This window comes from Symphalangus syndactylus, chromosome 17 (genome assembly GCF_028878055.3).
Source record: "Symphalangus syndactylus isolate Jambi chromosome 17, NHGRI_mSymSyn1-v2.1_pri, whole genome shotgun sequence".
Taxonomy (NCBI): Eukaryota; Metazoa; Chordata; class Mammalia; order Primates; family Hylobatidae; genus Symphalangus; species Symphalangus syndactylus.
Window position 1 is genome coordinate 50,953,433 of NC_072439.2, and position 19,764 is coordinate 50,973,196.

A 19,764-nucleotide genomic window follows, 5' to 3' on the forward strand; every position below is an offset into this window, starting at 1 on the left:
GATTCTTTTCAGGAATTTAGTTTTAAGATGAACTGTAAGACAAAATTTTGTCGTTTTGGGGGTTAATTATAATTACCTATAACCCACTTGCCATACCACAAAGCTAGGAGGTGTACTTCCAATATTACAATTTGAAAAAACTTTGCAACCAATCTCTTCTTAACTTGAAGTATGTTTTCCTAATATACTTTTTTCTCTTCAGATACCAAGTGATTTTTCCCCAGTGGCTGGCACCTTTCCCATAATCTCTGCGTATGTGTATCTGGACTATTTTGTGTAATTCCCTCAGCTTTAGCATTGGCTTCCTTTCCTTGTCCTCTCTCATGATCATCCTTAGTGAGCTCATGATTCCTGGCGAGGAGCCATTAGACCTCTTGATCTCATGAGTCACCAACTTGCCACAGTTACGTTTACCTCCCCCTCCAGTCCATCTCATTCTATCACACCATGTGCTGTTCTGTCACTACTCCCACATACAGGACATAACCACACCCTCGGCCTTGGCATTTTGAAGATGACCAGTTGCTTCACCCTCCTGCTTTGCCAAGGCTCTTACCCTTTTCCCATGTGCTCTAGGCTTTTCTCCAGTCTGATCTGCGTTTCCAGTCACCTCAGGGCTTCCTGTGCAACTGCTCACAGACCTCGACTTTTGGCCATGCCCACTCACCAATCCCAGCCACACTCATTTTTCATTCCATTTATTTAGACCACACAATTACATATTCATGCTATCACGTTAACCTGCCAGAGTCCGACAGACATTCACTAGAGAATGTAGCAAGACAACAGAGATGGTCTCAAGTGATGTGGTAGACGTCTTCCTTTTTCTTCAAGCCTCAATCTGAGCTGTTCTATGTCCTCACCCTTTTTCTAAGCAGAAAATTTCACTAGAATATAAAATATTGATTCACCACCTGCACATATTAGTGTCTTGCCATCTCTGCTTTTACTTATAAGCTGCAAAATAACTTTCCTTCTCTTTTCCACACCCCTTTACAACCTGCTCTTCCACCAGTGGTCAGTGCCCAAAACCTTGGGGTCATGCTTGACTCCTCTCTTCCCTAACACTCCCTAGTGCCCATTTTCCAGCAGGTCCTTTTAGCACCACCTTTAAAATAGAATCAGAATATGATAACATCTCACCACTTCAGCCGCTTCCACCATGTTCCAAATCTCCATGATGATGATTTTACCCAGAGTATTGCAATGGTCCTTAACTGACCCCAGATTCTGTCCTTGCCCCCTTATGGTCACTTAACCACACATCACCAACAGCCCCTTAAAAAGTGTCCATCAGAACATCAGTCTTAAATCTCGAGTCTGAGGTCCTCTCTACTCCATCTGGCCCCTGCTCTCTCTGGATCTCATCTCTAGCATTCTGTCCCTTGTGTGCTTTTCTTTAGCCTCTGGCTGCCTTGCTGCTGCTAAACGCACCAGGCATGCTCCTGTCTTTGGGACCTAGAATCAATTCGTGCACAATTACCTGAATTTCATTACTTCTCAACCTTTAGGTGTTTTCAACAACGCCACCTCCTCAAGGAAGCCCTCCTGACCACTCTACCTAAAATAGCACCCTTGCTACACCCTGCTAAGTTACTGAGAAATAGTCTTTTCCTGGAAGCCAACTTTACAACCAATAGAAGAAAAATATGATTCTTATTAAAGAAAATGCTCAGCTATGCATATAATCTGTTTACGATTTTACTATGTTTTGTTTTTGGTTTTCGTTTTTTTTTATTATTATACTTTAGGTTTTAGGGTACATGTGCACGATGTGCAGGTTTGTTACATATGTATCCATGTGCCGTGTTGTTTTGCTGCACCCATTAACTCGTCATTTAGCATTAGGTATATCTCCTAATGCTGTCCCTCCCCTCTCCCCCCACCCCACAACAGTCCCCGGAGTGTGATGTTCCCCTTCCTGTGTCCATGAGTTCTCATTGTTCAGTTCCCACCTATGAGTGAGAACATGCGGTGTTTGGTTTTTTGTCCTTGCGATAGTTTACTGAGAATGATGGTTTCCAGCTTCATCCATGTCCCTACAAAGGACATGAACTCATCATTTTTTATGGCTGCATAGTATTCCATGGTGTATATGTGCCACATTTTCTTCATCCAGTCTATCATTGTTGGACATTTGGGTTGGTTCCAACTCTTTGCTATTGTGAATAGTGCCGCAATAAACATACGTGTGCATGTGTCTTTATAGCAGCATGATTTATAGTCCTTTGGGTATATACCCAGTAATGGGATGGCTGGGTCAAATGGTATTTCTAGTTCTAGATCCCTGAGGAATCGCCACACTGACTTCCACAATGGTTGAACTAGTTTACAGTCCCACCAACAGTGTAAAAGTGTTCCTATTTCTCCACATCCTCTCCAGCACCTGTTGTTTCCTGACTTTTTAATGATGGCCATTCTAACTGGTGTGAGATGGTATCTCATTGTGGTTTTGATTTGCATTTCTCTGATGGCCAGTGATGATGAGCATTTTTTCATGTGTTTTTTGGCTGCATAAATGTCTTCTTTTGAGAAGTGTCTGTTCATGTCCTTCGCCCACTTTTTGATGGGGTTGTTTGTTTTTTTCTTGTAAATTTGTTTGAGTTCATTGTAGATTCTGGATATTAGCCCTTTGTCAGATGAGTAGATTGCAAAAATTTTCTCCCATTCTGTAGGTTGCCTGTTCACTCTGATGGTAGTTTCTTTTGCTGTGCAGAAGCTCTTTAATTTAATTAGATCCCATTTGTCAATTTTGGCTTTTGTTGCCATTGCTTTTGGTGTTTTAGACATGAAGTCCTTGCCCATGCCTATGTCCTGAATGGTATTGCCTAGGTTTTCTTCTAGGGTTTTTATGGTTTTAGGTCTAACATGTAAGTCTTTAATCCATCTTGAATTAATTTTTGTATAAGGTGTAAGGAAGGGATCCAGTTTCAGCTTTCTACATATGGCTAGCCAGTTTTCCCAGCACCATTTATTAAATAGGGAATCCTTTCCCCATTTCTTGTTTTTGTCAGGTTTGTCAAAGATCAGATAGTGTAGATATGTGGCATTATTTCTGAGGGCTCTGTTCTGTTCCATTGATCTATGTCTCTGCACCCCACTGTCAACATTAGACAGATCAACGAGACAGCAAGTTAACAAGGATATCCAGGAATTGAACTCAGCTGTGCACAAAGTGGACCTAATAGACATCTACAGAACTCTCCACCCCAAATCAACAGAATATACATTTTTTTCAGCACCACACCACACCTATTCCAAAATTGACCACATAGTTGGAAGTAAAGCTCTCCTCAGCAAATGTAAAAGAACAGAAATTATAACAAACTGTCTCTCAGACCACAGTGCAATCAAACTAGAACTCAGGATTAAGAAACTCACTCAAAACCGCTCAACTAAATGGAAACTGAACAACCTGCTCCTGAATGACTATGGGGTACACAATGAAATGAAGGCAGAAATAAAGATGTTCTTTGAAACCAACGAGAACAAAGACACAACATACCAGAATCTCTGGGACACATTCAAAGCAGTGTGTAGAGGGAAATTTATAGCACTAAATGCCCACAAGAGAAAGCAGGAAAGATCCAAAATTGACACCCTAACATCACAATTAAAAGAACTAGAAAAGCAAGAGCAAACACATTCAAAAGCTAGCAGAAGGCTAGAAATAACTGAAATCAGAGCAGAACTGAAGGAAATAGAGACACAAAAAACCCTTCAAAAAATTAATGAATCCAGGAGCTGGTTTTTTGAAAAGATCAACAAAATTGATAGACCGCTAGCAAGTTTACTATGTTTATTAAAGAAACATTTGATGATCTCCTAATACATGCCAGATACTGGACTAGATAGGGGGAATTTAGAGTTCCAAGTGGCAGCCTCTGGCCCTTAGAACCACATGTGCTAGAGATAGGCGTGGGAACATCCAGCCACATGCGGTGTGGTAGATGTCATCTGAGCTGTGTTCTAGCTGAGCAAGGAGACAGCATCTCTCTGATTCACCCTTGAGGATTCATAGATGTCCACTGCCTTCAGGTTTTTCTCTTAAGCTCTCCTGTGGACTTTTTTTTTTTAGTACGAGCATGTGCATGTACTTGCATACATACAGACACCTCCTTGCATCCCCTCTTCACAACTACCTCCCTTTTCACTTTCTTGGTCCAGACTCTCTATGATGAGAGTAATCTGTGGAAAGGCTGTACAGCCTGTTAAAATGCACCATCCCCACCCCCGCCCCCGTGAGTACCTGGTAATGTTGGAGTAACTGTAGAACTCTCCGTTTGTACCCCATGGGCATGTATTGAGTAGGGCCTTGTGGCCATGTTTTTAAAGATAATTTTGACTTTGTCTCCAACGTCTGCATGAAGTTGTGGACCTGGCAAAAGTGAAAAGGAAGAGTGTCCAATCAGAAGGTCTAACTTAGTAATAAAAGCAAAGATCAGCAAAGATAACTTGTTTCTCTCCCCCATGGGTTTGTGGTATAATACTCTTGGATTTATACTGTGTCCCAGGGAATTTGGAATCAATACACTGGAAATAAAAGTGGAGACCATTTGTTTATCTCTTAAGAGTTCCAGGGGAGGTTTGGCCTGAAAGTGCTTTGCAGAGTACCGGTCTAATCATGGTGGGTTGGATATCTGGCCAGGAGTCATTTTGTAGCTGTTGCTGTGGGGATACCCCTCCCATTTCTACCCTTTATCCAATCTTAGCTTGTCTCTTGTCTGGTAGGATTTTTGTACTCCAGCAACAATGCCATTTTGCCTTGGTGTCTTAGTCTAGGGGTTGAGGATAACCAAGCCTCAGGGGAATGCTGATGGTATGGGAACACAGTGGGGTGGGGATGGGAGCGGGGGTCCCTGCAATTGATAGTTTTAAAGAAATGTCTCAAGACCAGTGTTGCTCGAGTTCTAGACATTCTGTCTTAAAGTGAGTCCTAAAAAATCGAAGGCAGCTTTTCCCCTGCTTTGTGTGTGGTACCATTTTTTCTTTTATTTCCTGTTGTAATTTCCTTTTGTGTATTTCTTCTCGTAATTAATCATTTATATTTTAATTTTAAAAGTAAATAGCTATAATTTGAGAGGAAAGGGTAGGATAATGGGGATAAATTGGTTAAGAATTTTATTAGGGCCAGGTGTAGTGCCTCACGCCTGTAATCCTAGCACTTTGGGAGGCTGAGGTGGGCGGATCACTTGAGGCCAGGAGTTTGAGACCATCCTGGCCAACATGGCGAAACCTCATCTCCACTAACAGTACAAAAATTAGCCAGGCATGGTGGTTCATCCCTGTAGTCCCACCTACTTGGGAAGCTAAGGTGGGAGACTCACTTGAGCCCAGGAGCGGCAGGTTGCAGTGAGCTGAGATCACACCACTACACACCATCCTGGGCGACAGAGTGAGCCTCTGTCAAAAAACAGAATTTCATTAGAAAATAGTTTCTGAGAACTTCACTAAAACTACAGGCATCAATTTGATAAAAACAAAATATATATAATTTCATCAGTATACGGGATAATACATTGTTTCCAAGAGAATAAGTAATATTTTACTATGTCATATTATTTAATAAACATCGGTCTCATTTTATTAGATAACTAATTTTTAAATTTTTATTTGAACAACTTTGATATATGAACCAAGAAAATGACACCCATAGACATGAGTTGACTGTTACTGCAGGTAGCATCACATCATTAACCCACACCTGATAAACTGGAGATATTAACATACCTAGAATTCCCAGATGTTCTTCTTCAGCTTTTCTCTCCACTGGAACGCGGAACGTGCTGTCAGTATACTGCCGATACACAACTTTCTTGTACTTTGACCCTATGTAAAACTCTCCCTTATCTAAGAATGCATTTGAAACACTTAAAAAAAAAACCAAGGTCAGTATTTGTCTTAATGAAAATGTAACTTAAGTTTTAAACTTTAAATTTTGAATAAAAGTATAGTTTTTATTAGAGTAATTATAGTAGTTTTTAATCATCACTCTTCTATCCAAGTAAGAATGAATAATAAGACTTTAAAAGTATGTATGGTAGAAAGCACATCTAGCCATTTGAGTGTGGCCATCTGAGTCCTGGCCTCTACCCTGCCACTAGCGAAAATTTCCTCCAGCTACTCACTGCCTATTGGAACCTCAGTTTTTTCATCCCTAAAATGAGATATTTGAATAGATCATCTCTAAGATTACTTTATAGCTCTAAAATTTTATGAGTCCAATATTTCTGATTTATAGGAACTGAAATGGACATCTTTTCCCAGGCATTCCCTTTTCCTGAAGTTTTCACTTCTTTTTTTTCTTTTTTTTTTTTTTGAGAAGGAGTCTTGCTCTGTCGCCCAGGCTGGAGTGCAGTGGTGTGATCTCCGCTCACTGCAAGCTCCGCCTCCCGGGTTCATGCCATTCTCCTGCCTCAGCCTCCCGAGTAGCTGGGACTACAGGCGCCTGCCACCATGCCCGGCTAATTTTTTGTATTTTTTAGTAGAGATGGGGTTTCACCATGTTAGCCAGGATAGTCTCCATCTCCTGACCTCGTCATCCACCTGCCTTGGCCTCCCAAAGTGCTAGGATTACAGACGTGAGCCACCACGCCCGGCCAGTTTTCACTTACTTCTAATGGCACCTGTAGCCTTTTAATCATTTTACCCCATTATAAAATAAAAGTTTACTCCTTTACACTGCAAACTATACTCACTACTGCTGTCAAACAGGTAACCACTGCCTAGCCACAGGTCACCAGTTGTGCTATGCACCCTGGATCTGAACACCTGCCCACCCCAATCCCTCAGATCATCTCCATGTGGTCACTGCATGATGTAAGTGGGAAGATGGAGAGGAAAGTGCTTGGAAAAGTATGAAGAAAGGGCCAACTAGAAGTGATGAGTGATGCTGCTCTAAATTAATGTTTGTAAAGCTCTAATAATCATCCTCTACTTATATCTATTCATACAGAATTTATTTTGTGCTTTTCCATGATGCACATGTTACTGGTAATTTTGTGCCTGTAAGTTCTTTAGAGGGTAGAGACTATATCTGCTATATCATCTTCAAGCATTTAAAATATTCCATACATAACAGTTTTAAGAATGTGAAATGACCAATTGTTAGACTAACAATGAAAACTCTGAAGGAAAAATAAGCAACAAACAGTTGCTAAGGGGAGTAATATTTATGCTCTGAATTTGGGCATTAACTTTTGTTAAGTTTGAATATAAATGACAATATGAGGGCACATGAATGTGAGAAGACACTCCAGTAGAAAAGAAAGCAAGACTCCAAAGGATCAAAGAAGATAAATAGAAATTGTCCCTTAAGGAAATTGAGAGAAGCAGAAATGAATGAGGACAAGTTCCTAGGAAGTGTTTTGTTGTTGTTTTTGTTGTTATCGTTTAATGCAACTTTTTTTTTTTCTAAAATTTGGTGTAATTCTTACTTCTCTGAAAAGGAAACCTAAAATTACTGCTGAAATTGGGAATCAGAGTCTGGAGAATTACTTCTGCTCTTGTAAATGATGCAGCTCCTTTTCCCACTCCCTTTGTGGGGAATAATCCCATTCCACCTCCACTGCTGCAATATAGTATGTCGTCTCTCCCAGGTAGAAGGTGGAATCCTCAGACTTCCGCCTGCATTGGTTCACAGTATATTTTTGCTTCATGCCGCCTGTGTAATGATCAGTTGTAAGGCATTCAACATTAAAAGTCCCTGGAGTGGTAAAGAAGAAAACATGTCACTTCTTTGCTAGTGCCCTCTGGGGCTCTTCACCTTCCTCAGAATTAATGCTGAAGTCCTTATCATGGCCTCGGGTGATCTAGCTTTCCACACCTCCTGCTCACCCTGCTCCATCCACATAGGCCTTTTGCTGTTCTTAGAACAGGTCAAGTGTGTGTCTGCCTTGGGACCTTTGCACTTGCTGTTTCCTCTGCCTTCTCCCCAAAATATCCTCATGGTTCACGCCCTCATTTTATTCTGGTCTCTCCTTAAGTAGCACCTCCTGAGAGAATCTTGACCCTTTCCCCCTCAGTCACCATCCCCTTCCCCTGCCTTATTTTTCTTTATGTACTTATAATCGCTTGACATATATGTATTAATATACTTGCTTGTTGTCTGTCTCCCTGCATTAGAATTTCAGCAGCATGAGACATCTTATCTCTTTTGTTCATTGTTGTATTTACATTTGTTGAAGGAAGGAAAGGGGGACACTGGATTGGTCTTAAGTTTCAGTGGCATATAATAAACCAAATAAAGCCTGAAACAAGCTAGCATATTTTCACATTTTGACTAAAATTCTTTCTCTTAGTTTTAGTTTGTTTTACTCATTCAGAGCCAGGTCTGTAGATGTCTCTGAATTTGCATGGCTACAATGCTAGAATAGAATATTCACTTGCAACCAACAAGCCAACACTACATCTAGGCTACAGAGACATGGTGAAAAGTTTAGGTGCAGAATATTTATGGGAGTCATTCCCCTTCTAGTCTGATTTTCCAGCTATCTTTAAAAGGACCATAATCTAAAAAGGGATCATCTTGAGGAGCCTGTGGAAATGGAGAAAACCGCACCATGTTCTTTTCCTCCACATTCTCCGCAGTAACTAGGAAATGGACCTATCTGGTACATACTTCAGCTGATAGTGGCCCAGACTTGCTCTTTCAAAGATAGGAAGGGCGCTTGAGAGGCTTGGGGAAGGGATAAGTTTATCACCCAACACATTCTGCTACAGGATTTTAAACCAAAACTACACAAATCCATCCAATAGAGACTTGGCTTTAAGTAAATATACCCTCTGTGTCAGGCCACATGTGGAGCGTAAGACTTGTTTGAGGGAAGAGGTTTGCTGTGTCTCTCCGTTCTCCTCTCCACAGATATGTGTTTCCTGAAAAGTATATTCCATGTACATCGGCCTCATTTCCGGCACTGAATAAGTACCACACGACCGAATCTCCTTTGCACATATTGAGACCCGGCTGATTCCCATACATGAATCCATTCATGGCTGTAAAAGTTGGGAAATAACATTTTGGAAGTGGTTTAGATTCTACTACATGACAACCTCCCAGACTTGCCAAGACCAACTTTGTTTTTTTAATTTTTAATTTTTAAATGACCTATTCAGGCTTGCCCATGCTTTACGTGTGAAGAGTGTCCTTGCAACTCCTTGCTGTTCCTGGCACTTCCAGAGCAGCCGCTGGCTGAAAGGAGCAGAGCTGAATGCATAGTTCTTGAAGTTCTATGCTAGTGTCCCTAGCAACCTGGGAATCCCACTGCTCTTCCTGGCTAAAACAATGATTCTGTTATTTCCAGTTCGTTAAGTGATTATATTTGTGAGCACCCAAATCTGCACATTGGAATCACCTGGGAGCTTTTAAAAAATGACCAGCGCCCTGGAATACCCCCAGAGATTTTTATTTAAGTCTAATATCAGATTTTTTTAATACCTAGTGTAATTCTAAAAAGTGGTTAGAGCTCAGAGACAGTGAGTTCATTATTCAAAAGGCCCACACCACTAATGGACATCAGTAAAAATTATTGTGCACCATATACTGGGAGTGTGTTGCTGTTCTAGATTTAAAAAAAAAGTCTCTAATTCATCATGAATAACAGGAAAGGTCATATGTAGGAGGTTTTTTTCCTTATCTTGCATATTTAATTATTTTTGATGAATAATATTCTCAATGCTTCCAAATATACAAAAATGCAGAATGAAAAGAAATATTTTAAAGATTGTGGGTAGCGTGACTAGTACCTAGCTTAAAAAAAATCAGTTTGTAACACAACTTTACATATTTTTCTTCTATTAGCTACAATAATTTTTACTGATGTCCATTAGTGGTGTGGGCCTTTTGAATAATGAACTCACTGTCTCTGAGCTCTAACCACTTTTTAGAATTACACTAGGTATTAAAAAAAATCTGATATTAGACTTAAATAAAAATCTCTGGGGGTATTCCAGGGCACCGGTCATTTTTTAAAAGCTCCCAGGTAATTCCAATGTGCAGTCAAGGGTTAGAATCATTGAGGGCTGAAATCACATCTTTCTGCATATTGAATAATCAAATGAGCCTGTCATTATTGAGCCAAAATGAGAAAAGCATCTGATCCAGTAGTTTTCAAACTGTAGCGTTCATCAGAATCATCTGCAGAGTTTGTTGAAAACAGATTGCCGGGGTCCATCTCCAAAGTTTTGGACTTTGTAGATCAGGGTAGGGGCCTAAGAATTTGCATTTCTAATAAGTCCCCCAGTGATGCTGAGGCTGCTGATATAGGGACCACACTTTAAGGGCCATTCATGTAATTGACATATCTTGAATTAAGTGAAATAATGGATAATTGACTGACACATCAAATAACCAATGAGATTACCTTCAGGACACTATTGTAATCATTCATTGAAAAACAATCAATAAGCAAAGCTCTTCACAGTTTTGTTTAGTTAAAAGCAATACATATGCAGTACTAAAATAACTTGGTAGATTGGTGGATGATGCAGTACTTACAGTGCATTTTATTAGATTCCTGAAAGTCTTCATCTTCCTTATCCACCTGATCAGGTGCAGTTGTAAACATTCTAATATTATCTTCCAGGAGTAAACTCTCATTCTCATCAAATACTGTAGGAAACAAATAGAACTCCTTGTCTACATCTTTCTGTAAATTAAAACAAAATGAGATGGAGACAGAATGAGTAAAGCAGGAGACTTCCATGTGCACAATACTATTTGTGCACAAACATGCCTAAAGGAAGGAATGAGAACAGACTTTCTGTTGCTTTTTGTAAACTAGGGTTCATGAAATATGAAATATTTCAATTCACCACCAGAGCTTTCTTTGGTATCTGTTTAGTGGATTTGTGGTTCAGTATGGTAATCCGAGTCTCTCTCTGCATCTAAAAGTTCTAACTCTACCTTCCTGCCCACATTGTGCATACCAATTGAAGCCTCCAAAAAAAAAAAATGTTAAAATAGGAAAGAATATGGGTCTGTGCTGGAAATCAGGGCAGATGTCATCCACGTTCATGAAAACTGGAAGAATTCCTGTAAGGCAGAGCAGGATGGAAGCAGATTTGAGGAAGAAATCATCCTCAAATCTGAATCCTCCCAATGAATTCGAACAGAGATTCAAACAATCTCCAGCCAGCTGTTCAAACATTATCACCTCCTCCCACTTCTCCCAGTGGAAAAAAAAAAAAAAGGAGCAGAAATTCATCTGGTCTATGAAATGATTCAGTAGTTCAGAAGAAGGCAGTCAAAGGAATCAAAGCAAATGAGCCCCTGAGAATAAGTGACTCTCAAAGGAGAGAATACTTTAGAGATTATTGCCTGTCTTTCCCTTAAGATAAGTCCTTCAGATACATAAGGTGATTATCAAATTGAAAAAAATCAAACTAAAGCAAAGACCTGAAGGTTAGATCCTGCAGAGAACTGAATCTATGATGAAGGTAATCTAAAGAAAGCTCCCATAAATCAGAGGAGAGCATTTGAAGATGAAAAATATACACATTGTAATAATTTTAGAAAGAAGTTATAAAAGGAGGAGACACAATCATAAGAAATACTAGTGGAAGTGTTTGCCACCACAGAGGGAAAAGACTAGAGGATTTAGATTCAAAACCTTCTTGAAAACAAGACAAAATTAGTAACAGAGATCTGTACCTAAAAATGTCCTGGTAAATTTTCCATTTCGAAACTGTTATGAAAGGGCCAGGTGTGGCGGCTCACGCCTGTAATCCCAGCACTTTGAGAGGCCGAGGCGGTTGGATCACAAGGTCAGGAGATTGAGACCATCCTGGCTAACATGTGAAACCCCGTCTCTACTAAAAATACAAAAAAAAAATTACCCAGGTGTGGTGGCGGGCACCTATAGTCCGAGCTACTTTGGAGGCTGAGGCAGGAGAATGGCATGAACCCGGGAGGCGGAGCTTGCAGTGAGCGGAGATTGAGCCACTGCACTCCAGCCTGGGTAACAGAGCGAGACTCCATCTCAAAAAAAAAAAAAAAAAAAAAGTTATGAAAGGAAAAAATCAGGTTGACATTGAAATTATCAAGTATAATAATTGCCGGAAGAAGATGAAGTAGCATTTATCTTTTTTGAGAAGAAAATATTATGATACGAAAATGTAACACCAGGTAAAGAACAACAAAAGTCATTTTCAGATGTATAAGAATTCCAACAGGGACTGGTACAATCACCTATATACTGATTGAAAGAGAAAACTTCAATGAAATGTGTTCAGGTCATGTTTTCTGATCATAATGCAATAAAATTAAAAATTACTAACCAAGGACAAGAAGTAAAAAAAGAATGTGATTTTTCATCCAAATAACTTAGATCAAAGAGAAAATAAAAATGAAATACTGAGATTTGGTAAGTAATGTCTTTTCTTATACTGTAAAGAAAAATGTATGGAATGTAACTACACATATAAACTAAGAATCTGAAAAGCCTTTTATCTTAAAACCAAATAAAAATAAACGTAAATATCTGAAAAATTTTTTAAATTAGTTACAGAGAAAAATTAATAAAGACAAAAGCATAAATTAAGAAATTTAACACAGGTAAAATGATTAAACCCAAAAATATATTATGTGAAAAGACCAGAGAAATACATAAATCTCTGGCAAGTCTAATAAAAAGGTGGAGAGAACCAGGAAATACCACATTAGAAATGAGAAAGGAATATAACCACATATATAGGGGAGAAAAATGTAAATCACTATATGCAATTAATGTGATCAGCTGACTTAGAAAGAAGTGCCCGACTAGACCAGTACTCATGGATGAAATAAAATAGTGATTAAAAACATAAACAGGCTGGGTGCGGTGGCTCACACTTGTAATCCCAGCACTTTGGGAGACCGAGGCAGGCAGATCACTTGAGGTCAGGAGTTTGCGACCAGCCTGGCCAATATGGCGAAACCCCATCTCTACTAAAAATACAAAAATTAGCCAGGCGTGGTGGCAGGTGCCTGTAGTCCCAGCTACTCAGGAGGCTGAGGTACGAGAATCACTTGAACCCAGTAGGTGGAGGTTGCAGTGAGCTGAGATCACACCACTGCACTCCAGCCTGGGCGACAGAGCAAGAATCTGTCTAAAAAAAAAAAAAAAGAAAAAAGAAAAAGAAAAAAAGAAAAAAAAGAGAAAAGCCCCATAAACAACAAAACTACTCCTTTTTAAAAGTCAAAATAATTTTTACAGGCAGTTTCTTTCAACTCTCTAGGGAGCAGATGGTTCCCAAATATTTAAACTATTCCTAGTTTATTTAATAAAGATAGTATAACCATGGATATTAATATCTGAAAAAGCAAGCAAAAGCTAAACTAATTTCATTTATAAACTTAAATGAAAAATTCTAAATCAAACACGGTCAAATTCAGCCCTCCAATATATTAAAGAAAAATTCACCATACTTAAGTGTTGTTCTCCCCCAGAGTGCAAGGATAGTTTAACATTAGAAAGTCCTTTATGTAGCTGGTCATATTTATTTGTAGTTGATCACATTGAAGGAGAAAAACTATATAATAATTTCAAGAAAATCTAAAAAGAAATTTTTATAAAATATGACATTCTGGCATTAGCTCTTCCCTTTGCTTTCCTCTCAGATCTTTGCAAGGCTGCCTCTTTGAAATTTAGGTATCACATTAAATATTATCTCCACATTATCTGAACTAGAATTTCTGTTCACTATCTCATTACCCTATTTTTTTTTTCTACAGAACTTGTCACTTTCTGAAGTTATCTATTTCATTTTCTTTTGTTTGCTTATCTTCATCTCCTTTCCTCCCATTCCCCTCCTTCCTCCCATATATACTAGAATAAAAACCTATCAGAGCAGGAAACTTATTTGTCTTATTTATCAGTGAATTCTGTGCCTAGCACAGGATGTTTTTGGAGCAGCTCAAGTGATTTGTTTTTTAAACAAGTGATTTGTTTTAAAAACACTGAGTGTAAACTAGAAGTAGAATAAAGCACTACCACTAGCCAATTCAACTTAGTGGTAAGATAAATAGAGATGTTCTCATTAAGATCAGACACAAAACAAGGCTACTGGCTATTCCACTATTGTTCAATATTATTTTTAATATTCTACCCATCATAATAAGGCAAGAAAATAGAACAAATTTGAAATACTGGCGATGAGAATTAGCATTATTTATAGATAATATAGAACCTGTATGAATCAGTTGGAAATTACTTGAACTAAGAAATGAATATTTATGATATCCAGTTCCAAAATAAATGTTAAGCAATTAACAGCTGTTTCTATAATGACAATATGCAATTAGAAAATACCATGGTACGCATAATATTAAGAAAAACAGGAATTCAATGAGAAACATGCAGGATGAATATGAAAAAGACTATAAGAATTTACTGAATAAATAAAAAGACAACTTGAATTAAAGGGCTCCTGAGTGAAAGACTAACTATAGCTAAGAGATGAATTCTCTCCAACTAAAGCTATTCATTTAATGTAATAATAATAAAAACTACCAATGGCAGTTTTTTAGTTTAACAAAATTATATAAAAATTGATCTAGAATAATGTATATGTGAGGGTCTCTAAGAATAAAAGGGAAAAATAATTCTTTTCAGTAATGGATGAACATGTTCTATCATGTATTTAAAACTTTACAAGCTACAATCATAAAAACAATGTGGTACAGGTACTGGTACAGATAGGTCACATGGTAAACTAGGAAACCCAGAAAAATGATCCAGATATATTTAAGATTTACAATATGTTAAAGGTGACACTTCAAATCAGTGAGTAAAGAATAGATTTGTTAATATGTAATGCTCAGATAATCTAATAGTTGTTTAGAAAAGATAAAACTTAGAGCATTAGAGCTCTACTCACCAAACTGAAAATGTGTTACAAGTAGCATTTTTAAGATACTAAAATGTAGATGAATATTTACTTACCTATAGAATAGAAAATAATTTTCTAAGTATGATACAAAAGGCAAAAAAAAAATAAAAGAATTGATAATTTGGCTATGTAACACTGAAAACAGCTATACTGTTACAGGCAAACAAACAAAAAAGTAAAAACACTCAACTATAAGCAATAATAGAATATGAAAAAACACACACACAAAAGAAAAAGATCTGCATTATACATAACAAAGATAATACGTATGTAGTATACACACACATATATATATTATATGGCTTAATATATATTTTGTGGATTAATAATTGAATATCTGCCATCACCAAGAAATTGACTGAAGAAGTACAAATGGTCAATGAACATTAATTAAACTATAAATTTAAATGAGAATGAGGTGCAGTAATTCACCTATGCCATTTGTAAAAAATTAAAACTAAGTATTAGTAAAACGGCAGAGAACAGCCTCTGTCCTACACTTTATGCAGTGATTTTCAAACTTTTCTATTGCAACCACAAAAGAAGTACATTTCATGTTGTGATCCTATACACACACACACACACACCAGAAAAGAAATTTCCTTAACCCTTACTTGTCCTTACTGTATGTGGTATACTCTCACATTGTCTCTTCTTTCCCACTTGATACTTCAAAAAATTCTAGTCACTAGTTACAACCGACTAAATAGGTCATGATCTGCAGTTTGAAAAATACTACTTTATGAAGAGCAGTTTGACAAGCACATAGGTTGTGCCTGGCCTGTGACCTAGAAATTTAAGTCCCAAGATTTGTTCCCATGAAGTAAAAATGGGCATATCCTACTGTTTAGTTAAAACAAAAAATAGTATGTCAAATACACCCAGTTCATAATTGTAAAAAATTGCAAACCATCTAAATGTTTGACAGTAGGGAAGTGACTGAATAAATTATGGTGCATTCATATCATGAAATACTTTGCAGTCATTCAGAATAAGGCTGGAGTTTTTTTAATGATATAGAAGTATAATCATAATCATAATATTTTTAAGTGTATAAAGCAAATTGCAAACAATATATGCAGTTGTGATCCCTTTTTTGTGTTGAGACTATTTTCTTCTTTTACCTGCATATATTTACGTAATTTTCACAGTGTTCATGAAATACTTTCATATTAAAATGATAGTTTTTTAAAAAGAGTAGTTGTAAAGGTCAGGAACTTGCTTTAGAAATTGATTGACTTCACATTGTGTTGTATGCATTTAGACAAGATAACCATTCCTTGTCAGCTTAATATATTTTAGCTTACCCAGGGCTTTAACCTATATTCATTCCATTTGTTTCTTTCAAAAAGAAAGAATGCAACCCATCAAGATGCATCAGCAGGGCAGGTATCATCTCCATTTTACTGATGATTCAGATGGGCATGAGAAATATTAAATAACTAATCTGTAGCCACATGGCTAGTAGACTTCTGATGCCTCTGTAGGCCTTCCTGTGTTGTGATTTCTTCATTTGCAAAATGAAGATAATGAAATATGCAGAAGGTAAATCTCATTTTAAAATCTCAACTCATTGAGCATCAGTTCTTTGTCCACAAAATGGGCATAAAAATACATAGCCTCTCGTGTTGTTGCAAAGGTTAAATAAGGTAATATGTCTGATAGTACCTGGAGAGAGTTTAATAAACATTAGTCTTGTTTTATTCCTTCCAAAGTAAGCACAAGATCAAGAATAGGAATCTAAAAGTAGAAAACCTTTTTTTTTTTCAATTACATATTTAATTTTTTTTTTTTTTTTTTTTTGAGACAGAGTCTGGCTTTGTCCCCCAGGTTAGAGGGCAGTGACGCAATCTCTGCTCACAGCAACCTCCGCCTCCTGGGTTCAAGCAATTCTTGTGCCTCAGCCTCCTGAGTAGCTGGGATTACAGACATGCACCAGCACACCTGGCTAGTTTTTGTAATTTTAGTAGAGACGGGGTTTCACCATGTGGGCCAGTCTGGTCTCAAACTCTTGACCTCAACTGATCCACTGACCTCAGCCTCCTAAAGCGCTGGGATTACAGGTGTGAACCACCACACCCAGCCACATACTTAAAATGTTAAGTGATGGTATTACCATTTACAAAGGCCAAATAAAAATAAAACACCTCAGCATAATCTTAAAAAGATATCCAAGATCCATATAAGAGGAACTATAAAATACTCTTGAAAAACACAAAAGTAGACTTGAACAAATGGAAAGACATACGTTCTTATGTAGGATGACTCAACTTCCTAATTATGTCTGTACTCCCTACTTTAACTTACGTTTGAAACGATCCCAATAAAACACTATCAAGCCTTTTTTCTGGATCTAGATAAGTTTTTCTAAGGTTCAGTAGAAAGAATAAGGAAGCAAAAATAGCCATTAAAATGATGGAAAAGAAGAGAAATGAGACATAGCTATAGCCACTAAACATATTAAAGGGCTCTCTAATTAAAGCAGTATGGTATTGGTGCATGAATAAAGACCAGCAGAACAGCACAGAAAATCTAGAAATAGACTCACTTATACATAAATATTTTAGTAGATGATAAAGGCAGCATTTCAATCAATGCGGGAAAGTTTAGCTTTTTTGTGGGTAACCGGATAGCCATACAGAAAAAAAGATAAATATGACTCACTCCTCGACTGTATCATTTATTTCCTATCAGATTTGTGAAAATCCCCAAATTTGACAATATAGTTTGTAATGACGCTGTGGAAACACAGATAATCTCATGTATACCTTCTGGAAATACAAACTGGCACAACTACAGAGGGAGATTTGGCAGTATTTCACAAAACTATATAAGCATTTACCTTTTGTCCCAACAATACAATTTCTAGGAATTTATCACAAAGATTTGCTGGCAAAAATACAAAGAGACATGAACAAGGCTAACAAAGCTGTATATTGTTGTGAATTTGTGAAGGCAAAGACTAGAAACAACCCAAACACTTGCCAAATAAGGGACTGATTGTGTAAACTGTAGCATGTCCACACATCAGAGTAATATATACTATGCAAAGAAATGAGGAATGAGCAATATTTCCAAACAATACTATGAAGAGATGTTCAGATTCTATTGTGAAGTGAAAAAAGCAAAGATATGAATACACACACATTTGTTTATTTAAAAATGAAAGAATAGGCAGAGGCGGGTGGATCACAAGGTCAGGAGATCAAGACCATCCTGGCTAACACGGTGAAACCCATCTCTACTAAAAATACAAAAAAAGAATTAGCTGGGCATGGTGGCGGGTGCCTGTAGTCCCAGCTACTCAGGAGGCTGAGGCAGGAGAATGGCGTGAACCCAGGAGGCGGAGCTGGCAGTGACCTGAGATCATGCCACTGCACTCCAGCCTGGTTGACAGAGTGAGACTCCATCTCAAAAAAAAAAAAAAAAAAAAAAAAGAATAAACTATAAAGCAAAAAAAAAAAAAAGGTAACTATGGTGAGATATGAATATTTTACATAAAATAATATTACAGTTTTAAAAGCAATTTCTGAAACAGAGAAGTACAATGAATTAACCCGTATATCCAGTGGTGGCAAAACTAGGTAGAGAAGAACTATTCCAAGTAATTTAAAATATGTAATTTGGCTAAAAATCTCTAGTGGGATCCACCCTAACGACAAAAAGAGTGGCAAACAAATCTTAAACTGTTTTCAGTAATCATATTGTTGATTGTAGTATTGTAATTGTGATTCTGAGACTGTTGTATGTATATTGTGGGATGAATCAAATGAATATGTTGGTGTCATGAAAAAAATAAGATTTTTCAGTGCAGTTTAAGGCAGATACAAATATAAGATTGATGCAGTTAATAACAAACCAAAAAATCTGTAGACTCAAATTTGAATAGAAAGTATTAGTATGAAATCATGATGAATTTATCTGAAAAGTTTTTTCCCATTTTCTTCCACTGAAAAGGCCCAGAAACAATTGTTTGCCCAACAGCAACAAGCAACTCTAGTGCCCACATTGTGATCCCAAATCCTCACCAAAAAAACAAACAAAAAACAGGGCTTTTGGGAACAAATGGTTAGTTTCAGTTCTGGCTCAGAAAACGTGCAAAATGAGCCTGGTGTCTTGTTATACTAGAAAGCAAAGAATCTTCAAAGACTACTATGATGTAAAAATAAAGGAGTCAACCTGAACAAGTCCTTCAGTGTCAAAAGGATACTTTGAACATCAGTAGGAATAATGGCAGTGAATTGTAACACACCAGATATGCTTAAATCCACAAGTGCACAATGCTACTTAAAAGTAAAAAAAATATTGAGAAGCCTTTGATTAATTTGAAAACTTACAGGGAATGAATCAAGTATTTGTCATACCCTTTCATATACTGTGTACCTCAGGGTAACCAAATAATTCATTAAGAAGTTTCGGTTTATAGAGAAGTATGCCAGCTAATAAAGAAAGGAAGATGGAATTAGAATATTACTATTATGCAACACTGATTAGTTTATGAATCTAGGAAACTGCCATCAGTAGCTGATAACATCCCCAGTTAAGGGACAACTATAAATTATGTACTCCCTGATAGAAGTGCCCAGTACCACATTTGAAGCAGTCGTGAAAGAAAAAAAAAATCTGAATTAGATCAAACTTTTAGATGTAACTACTAGTTATAGGAAATAAAGGCAGAGAGAAAGAAACATGTTTTAGCGATCCCCAACATTTTTGGCACCAGGGACGGATTTCACGGAAGACAATTTTTCTACAAAAACTTGGGAAAGGGGGGTGGTTTCTGGACGAAACTATTCTACCTCAGATCATCAGGCATAGATTCTGGTAAGGAACGTGCAACCTAGATCCCTCACATGCACAGTTCACAAAAGGGTTTGCGCTCGTATGAGAATCTAA

At 37.5% G+C, this 19,764-nt stretch overlaps 1 protein-coding gene across 1 annotated transcript in view; it reads right to left on the minus strand.

Moving 5' to 3' along the window:
• The window catches only part of CP (ceruloplasmin), a 51,545-nt gene that overhangs the window by 7,311 nt on the left and 24,470 nt on the right, over positions 1-19,764 (minus strand). Inside the window, exons 10-14 of the mRNA XM_055247784.2 lie at positions 10,496-10,646; positions 8,782-8,994; positions 7,498-7,705; positions 5,731-5,870; positions 4,250-4,378 (exon numbers count right to left, since the gene is read on the minus strand). Of these exons, the coding sequence (XP_055103759.1) occupies positions 4,250-4,378; positions 5,731-5,870; positions 7,498-7,705; positions 8,782-8,994; positions 10,496-10,646 (841 nt within the window). The remainder of the gene's footprint in view (positions 1-4,249; positions 4,379-5,730; positions 5,871-7,497; positions 7,706-8,781; positions 8,995-10,495; positions 10,647-19,764) is intronic.